Source organism: Hipposideros armiger, unplaced genomic scaffold (assembly GCF_001890085.2).
Source record: "Hipposideros armiger isolate ML-2016 unplaced genomic scaffold, ASM189008v1 scaffold_345, whole genome shotgun sequence".
In the NCBI taxonomy this organism is placed as follows: domain Eukaryota; kingdom Metazoa; phylum Chordata; class Mammalia; order Chiroptera; family Hipposideridae; genus Hipposideros; species Hipposideros armiger.
The window spans coordinates 871,194-878,024 of NW_017731695.1; the positions used below are offsets into that span (position 1 = coordinate 871,194).

Here is a 6,831-nt window from a genome sequence, read left to right on the forward strand (position 1 = left end):
ACATGGTATTCCTTACTTTTTCTTTTTTATATACATTTATCCTTCAGAAAGATTATCTTTCGTAGGAATAGGTACTGGCTAGACATTTCTAAATTTCTATGAGTTAAAATTGGTTAAGACTTCAGATTTGGAAGTTACCTGGTTTGAAATATTGGCTGTGCTACTTACCAAATGCCCTTGACTAAGTCACCTCAGCTTTCTGTGCTTTGTTTTCCTGCTCTATAATATGCAAGTAACAAGAGAACCAGAGCCTAAGAATTTTGACTAGGGTGAAGTAAAATATTACAACTAATATACCTAGGATAGGACCTGGCATCCCATAAATATATCCATTATTGTTATTTTTTACTTCTGCCAGCCAAAGGAATGTCAAAAGAAATCAGAACATAACACTAAGTAAGTTTTTCAGACAATTTTATTAACAACTTAATACAAGACTGTACATCATATGTGCGAAATCAACCCACTCCTCAAAGCTGAAAAAATAGCATTTCTATACCACTTCAGGCTTTGGCTCTAAGTGCTATCTGCTACAGCAAAAATCACATAGTGTAACCAAACGACTTAAGAACAGAAAAAAGAGAATGTTCTACTGGAACGAAGTGATTATTTATGCACAAACAGCTGAGGATCATTTCTAGCTTAAGTGATCCACTACACGTAGTTCTGGAATGTTCAGTTCCCTTTTCTATAGTCTCACACACAGACATGTATCAACTAAAAACTTAGCCACAGGTCCTGCCTAGACACGCATCAACATGAAACAAAAAAATATTTATATAAATAAGTCAATTAAACCACAAAAACTAAAGAAACACAAGAAAAAAATCCAATAAAAACTGTACAATATTGGTCAGTCTTTTATATATGAAAAAAAAAAGTTCTTTAATGTAGAAAAGTCTTTTATATCAGTGTTAGCTGGAGTGAAAGCTTGAAGACTCCGATTCGGTTGAAACAGAAGAATGTCCACCCCGCTTTCCCTTGGAGAGGATCTTAAGGCTGGACCCCCTGCTCACAGAGGTGAGTGCATGCTGGGCTGAGGTTTTAAATTTGGCTCCAAGGAAGGCATAAAGGATCGGATTCAGGCAACAGTGGAAAAAGGCCAGGGCCTCGGTGATGGAAATCCACTTGTGCACAGTGTTCTCAAACTCACATCCTTGCTGGATGATTTCCAGGAGGATGAAGGAATCGATGCTGATGCCAACGTAGTAAGGCAGCCAGCAGGCGAAGAAAGTCAGGATGAGGATAACTGTGGTCTTGAGGGCCTTGCGCTTCTGGTAGCCCTTGGAGTGGGACAGCTTGGAGATGATGATGCAGTAGCAGGACAGGATGACGATACCCGGCAGGATGAGGCCAACCATGATGTGCTGAAACTGGAACACCACCAACCACACGTCATTGGGGTAGAAGCGGTCACACACATACCTGTCTTCCCCACCCCTGACGTTGGCAAAGATGAAATCGGGAATAGCCAACAGGAGTGCTGGTATCCAGACGCCAACATAGACCACTTTTTCAGCCAGCAGCTTCCTGGGCCTCTGACTGTTGGTGGCGTGGACGATGGCTAGGTAGCGGTCCAGGCTGATGAAGGCCAAGATGAGGACGCTGCTGTAGAGGTTGACTGTGTAGATGACATGGACAGCCTTGCACAGGAATTTCCCAAAGTACCAGTCTGCCACAGCGTCAACTGCCCAGAAGGGAAGTGTGAGGACAAACAGGAGGTCTGCCACGGACAGATGCAGCCTGTACTTGTCCGTCATGCTTCTCAGTTTCTTCTGGTAACCCATGACCAGGATGACCAATCCATTGCCCACTATGCCAGTCAAGAAGATGATGGAGTAGACAGTGGGCAGAAAGATCCGGTTGAAATGGGCATTTTCCTCCCGGAAGCAGGGTTCCTTCATGGAGTCGTAATCACCCGAGCCCAGCTCCTCCTCTGTGTAGTTATCTGATGGGTACATCTGCAAAAGAGGCAAGGGGACAGACATTCACTTTCAAGTTCAGCAGGCATTCCAAGTTCAAAAAAAATATTTATGGCATTTTAAGAAAGCAATTTAAAAGACCCAACTCTGCCCAGCCTTCCTCAGGAAATTCTGCTTCCACGGAAGTACTGAGTGAAGGGCACAAGAGAATTATTCTAGAATCCTATAACCCACCTCCCCAGTTTTCTCCCATAGTCACTTCATTAGCTCTCTCTTTAGCAGAACCAATTACAAAGCTCTTCCTTTAGAACAAAAGGGCAGGAGATTCTGAGGGTTGCAAAGTTACATCTTTGCTAACTCTTCTGCCCGCCCACTAGAGGGAAGAAAAAAACCTTGCGAGGGGGAAAAAAAAAAGAACCAAACCAAAACACCAAGAGGCCACTCCTAGGCGGTGTAGGGAAGGGGGAGGGCAGAATCTCGTGTTCTGAGGAGCTGGGATTAACATTCTGTGTGAAGAGTCGCCAGGACAGGGAAGAGGGTTTGAGAAAGGAGCAAGCAAGTGAGGGGTTAGAGGGGAGGCAGGTGGCAGGGGTGTCCCAAAGACTCTTATTTTCCTAAGGCACACAACATTGTTTTCCCCACATTTATCGCTGGTCTAAACACAAACAATTCTGTACTCCAAGCAACATGTAGTAGGGAAGACAACAGATTTAAAGCAAAGGACTTTTGGCGCATGTGAGTATTGGGCGGGAGTGTCAAAAGTAGGTTCCCCCTACCCGCACCTCTCCACCAAGCTAGCGCTCCTCAGGGGCATGCGTCTTTTTCCATACCCACGTTTATCATTTGGCGCGTTGGGGACATTAGGGAGTGCAGCCTTTTCCTGGGAGGGGAAGGTCATGGGGTCTGCACTCGTGGTCTTAGACCCAAGTTTCATTTCCTCACTCTCCTGGGTCGCTTTCCACCCCGCTACTGATTCAGCTAATGGGGTCGGAGGTCTGCAGCTCGAAGCATCCAGGCGGAGGACGAGCTGGGGGCCGGGTGGTCCGGCTCTGGAGGCTCTGCAGCTGCCCACCACGCCCACGCTCACCGCCAGCCCGCAGCGGCTCGCTGGGCTCTGCCGCGCGGCGCGGGCCTTTGAATTGCGCGCCGCTAGAGGAAACGAAAAGCCTCCCTAGTAAGGGGTTTTCAAAAGACTCCAGGAAACCACCGACGGTTAAACTGCGCAATTGGACTCGGCGACAGCCAAACGGTCTTCGCACTTGCACCTGCCCATCTGCGCCGCGGCGACCCGAAGCCCAGGTGGCCTCCCAGCCCCTCACTCCACCCCTAATCCCCAACGCGCACACCTCGGAGTGGGGTGCTGCTGCACGAGGACTGCTTATATTCCTTCGACCTCTGCATGATCCCAAACTCCCCAACGGGGCCCACTAGCTGCGCTTCGGATGCCCCGAAGCCCGCGAGGTCTCTCCCCCGATCTCAAAGGGCGCGGGCTGCTCCTGGCCACCTCCCAGCTGCGGCCAACACTCAGACCCCTCAGGCGAACCGCACGGTGGGTCCACCCGCCTTTCCCTCCCTCCGCTCACTGTGCCCGGGTTCTGCATAGCTCCCTGGGAAGAGCAGAATTTAACTAACTCGCGCCCAACGGCAAGAGTGGTTTCCAGGCGCCTTTGCCCGAAGTTAACCTGGGACTCAGTCTTCCTCTGGGAGCTCAGTCCTGGGGCGCTGCCCTCCACTTCTAAATTCAGATCTCACGTAATTCTCACTGAAGAAATCCCTGTTCCCCCGAGGATGCGACCCATAGTCTGAGTCCTGGGGCTGCGCGCTTCTTTCTCTGCACTTGTGCACATAATGTTATGTTTGCAAACAGCGTGCAAACCCGGAGAGCGCGCAGAACTCAAGGGGGAGACACATGCAGCTGCCGAAACACTCGTTTCAATCTTTTCTCTATTTAGAGAGAAAAAGATTCCAATCCTACCCTTCCTCCTCCCACCTAGCTATGCACACGAAAGCCCCTTTTCATGCCCTTTCTCCGGGACACCGGCACCTCCAGTGTTCTGGTTGTTTCTGCCCGCTCCCACAGGGGTTGCGCTCTAAGTTCAAGTGTTTGTACATTTAAGAAAAAGCAGGTTGAAATTGGACTTACATGGATCCCGTCCATGGTAATCGCTTGCTCTCCAGCCGCGATTGGCTACCGGAGCACTCAAATCCTCAGGGTCACTTTGCTACCTGCTGCCGCAGCTAACAGACTGAAGTTTCTGACCGAAGCTGGACTTTTATAAAAACATGCTCCGCGGGCGGCGCATGCGCTGCACGGGTGGGCGGGCGGGGCTGGGAGGAGAAAGGCGGGGTAGGAGTGGGTAGAGGGGTAGACGATTCTGGGTAGGGCGCAAGGGAGGGGCGAGGGGTACGAGCACCCGCGATCGGGGTAGGGTAAACCTGGAAAGCCCCTGATCTGTGGCTGTTTTTCTTGCTGTCACCCCTTGAGTCTCCAGCTGGGGAGGGCACCCCAGAGGCATTCCCCAACTTGGGAGGAGCTTGGAGGGAGGTGGGAAGCTCGGGCTACCAACGCGTCCCTGTGTGGCTCATCCATCCTTGCTCGTGTGCCTGAAATTCCAGACCCGAGAATGCTACTAATGGAGACACTGAACCCACAGAAAAGTGACTTGACAGGGTAACCCAACCAGTAGGCGGCAATGCTCGTAGTGGGTCCAGCATCTGACTCCATTCCCTGCTCTTAGAGCAGAGGCAGTCCATTCAGAAAATAAATAACGATCCTTTTTTTCAAAGTACAACTGTATACGAGTATAACTATACCTCCATACCCACAGTAATAGCACCAGGGTCAGGTGTAGACAATCAGGAAACACGTTCAGATGGCATAATTCTGGAGGGAGACTGTGATAAAGAAGTAGATGTGTATTCCCGGGCAACCAATTCATGAATAGAGTATATATATAATATGCTTTATTATAAGAGAAGTTTAGCGAACAGTACTTTTTATAATAGATCAGAAAGTACTTGCACAGAACCACTCATTCATTCTCACAACACCCCCTGTGGCTGTTATTACAGAGATGCATTTAGTCAACACATATTTACTGAGGGCCGACTGCATGCCACGCACTGTTCCAGGTGCTGGGAAAACAGCGGCGAACCAGAGGACAAGGCCCCCAAGCGGAGGAACCAGGAAGCAGGCCTTCAGAGATGAAATGCTGGGGCTGGATCTGGATTCCAAGCCGGGCTTGAACCCAGATCTTCGAGTTCCGGATTCGGAGTCTTTCACTACTCTACACAGAGCACAAGCGTCGGCACCGAGAAGAAATGAAGTTGAAGAGCTGGGCGGGATGGAGTGGGGTTGGGGCTGGACAAAAGGAGTCTCAGACTAGCTGGGGTTTGTATTGGGCGCCTCTTCCCGCCGCGGAGCCTGGGTGGAGCCGGGGAGCAAATGAGGGGCGTGGTCGAGAAATACTGCGCAAGCGAGAGCACTGACCACAGCAGTGACAGCAGGGACCGAGGTGCGAGATTTAGCCGTTGAGCGCGATGACTGTTGTGCGACGCGGACCCCAGACACTCCACTTCGGGACGGTCTCAAGAAGAGGACTTGTCCTGACTGGTCCCTAAATCACCTCCTTTTCTTCCAGATAAAACTTTTCAGTCTGGAAGTGTTCCAGAGGTAGTTCGAGGCCGGGAACTTTTTCTCTACAGACCATAATTTTCCTCTTTTGTCTGGATCCCTTCCCTAATATTTGTCGGTGAATATCCTCATCTACTGAAAGGTGAATACTGGGGTCAGGAGGTGGGACTCCCAATTTAGGAAACAATAATGACTAGATAAAAATCAATCATAATATTACATTATGTAGAATTTTAAAAAAAATTTAAAAAGCACTTTTATGAAATCACTAATAAAACTTAAGGATTTTCACAAACTAGGTAAAATAGGCATCCTATCCATTGAAGGACCAGAATTTCAGACAAGTTCCATGACTTACTTTTCACGTGGTAGCAGCAGAACCAGTATGTTTTGACCTAGTATGCTGGCTGCATTGTACCTCAAAATTCTTCTCTTCACAATGGCTGAAATCTGAAAGTCAGAATATCCCAAGCCTGCCCCAAAGGGGAGCGAGGATAAATCCAGAGTAAAATGATTTGCACAATAAATATTTGTTGATTGTAGACAAAGGAAAGCTCCTTCCTTTATCAGAAGATTCCTTTAGATTATTTTAGGTGTATCTGCTAAAAGGAAGCAGATAACTAAGTGAACAATGAAATGCTACTTGGTGGCTCTCAAATTAGGTAAAAAATTTTCAAACATTCAGTCTTAGTATTTGATAAGGCCAGCTGTCACTCCCTGTGGCTGGTGGGAATGTGGGTTGGTACATCCTCTCTGGTAAGCACTTTGCATTCAGCAGGACCCTTAAGCACAGTAATTACACCTACAGAAACTTATCCTAAGGAAATTGGATTTATGCCACAAAGGTATATATGTAAGCATTATTTATAATAGTGAAATGTCTGAACAGCCCTAATTGTCCACTGTTAGTGGAATAGTTGAGAAAATTTTGGTATATCCATGTGTGGAATTCCATGTAGCCATTGCAAATGATATTTGTGAAGAAGAATTTTTAATGACATGGGGAAATGCATATGAAACAGGTGCAAAAAAACAGAATTCAAAACTTTGCATATAGAAAGATTAAAAAACAAAATGTTTATAAGAGTTTTCATTGGGTGCAGAATTATACAGAGGGTGCCAAAAAAATGTATACACATTTTAAGCAAGGAAAAACTATTAAAATTGTAATACTCAATATATACCGATAACAAAAGATGAATACAAGTCACGTTTGACTTTTGCAATCACAAGAGGTGCTCAAAGTGGTTACCATCAGCCTCCAGACGCTTCTGA

General features: G+C 47.5%; 1 protein-coding gene across 1 annotated transcript; it reads right to left on the reverse strand.

Annotated features, from left to right (window-relative positions):
• Positions 1-397: 397 nt before the first annotated feature.
• On the reverse strand, positions 398-4,181 carry CXCR4 (C-X-C motif chemokine receptor 4). Its single transcript, XM_019661336.1, has 2 exons — positions 4,066-4,181; positions 398-1,961 (listed from the first exon to the last, which is right to left on the reverse strand). The coding sequence occupies exons 1-2, from the start codon at positions 4,078-4,080 to the stop codon at positions 915-917; spliced, it is 1,062 nt and encodes a 353-aa protein (XP_019516881.1). The 5' UTR covers positions 4,081-4,181; the 3' UTR covers positions 398-914.
• Positions 4,182-6,831: the final 2,650 nt, after the last annotated feature.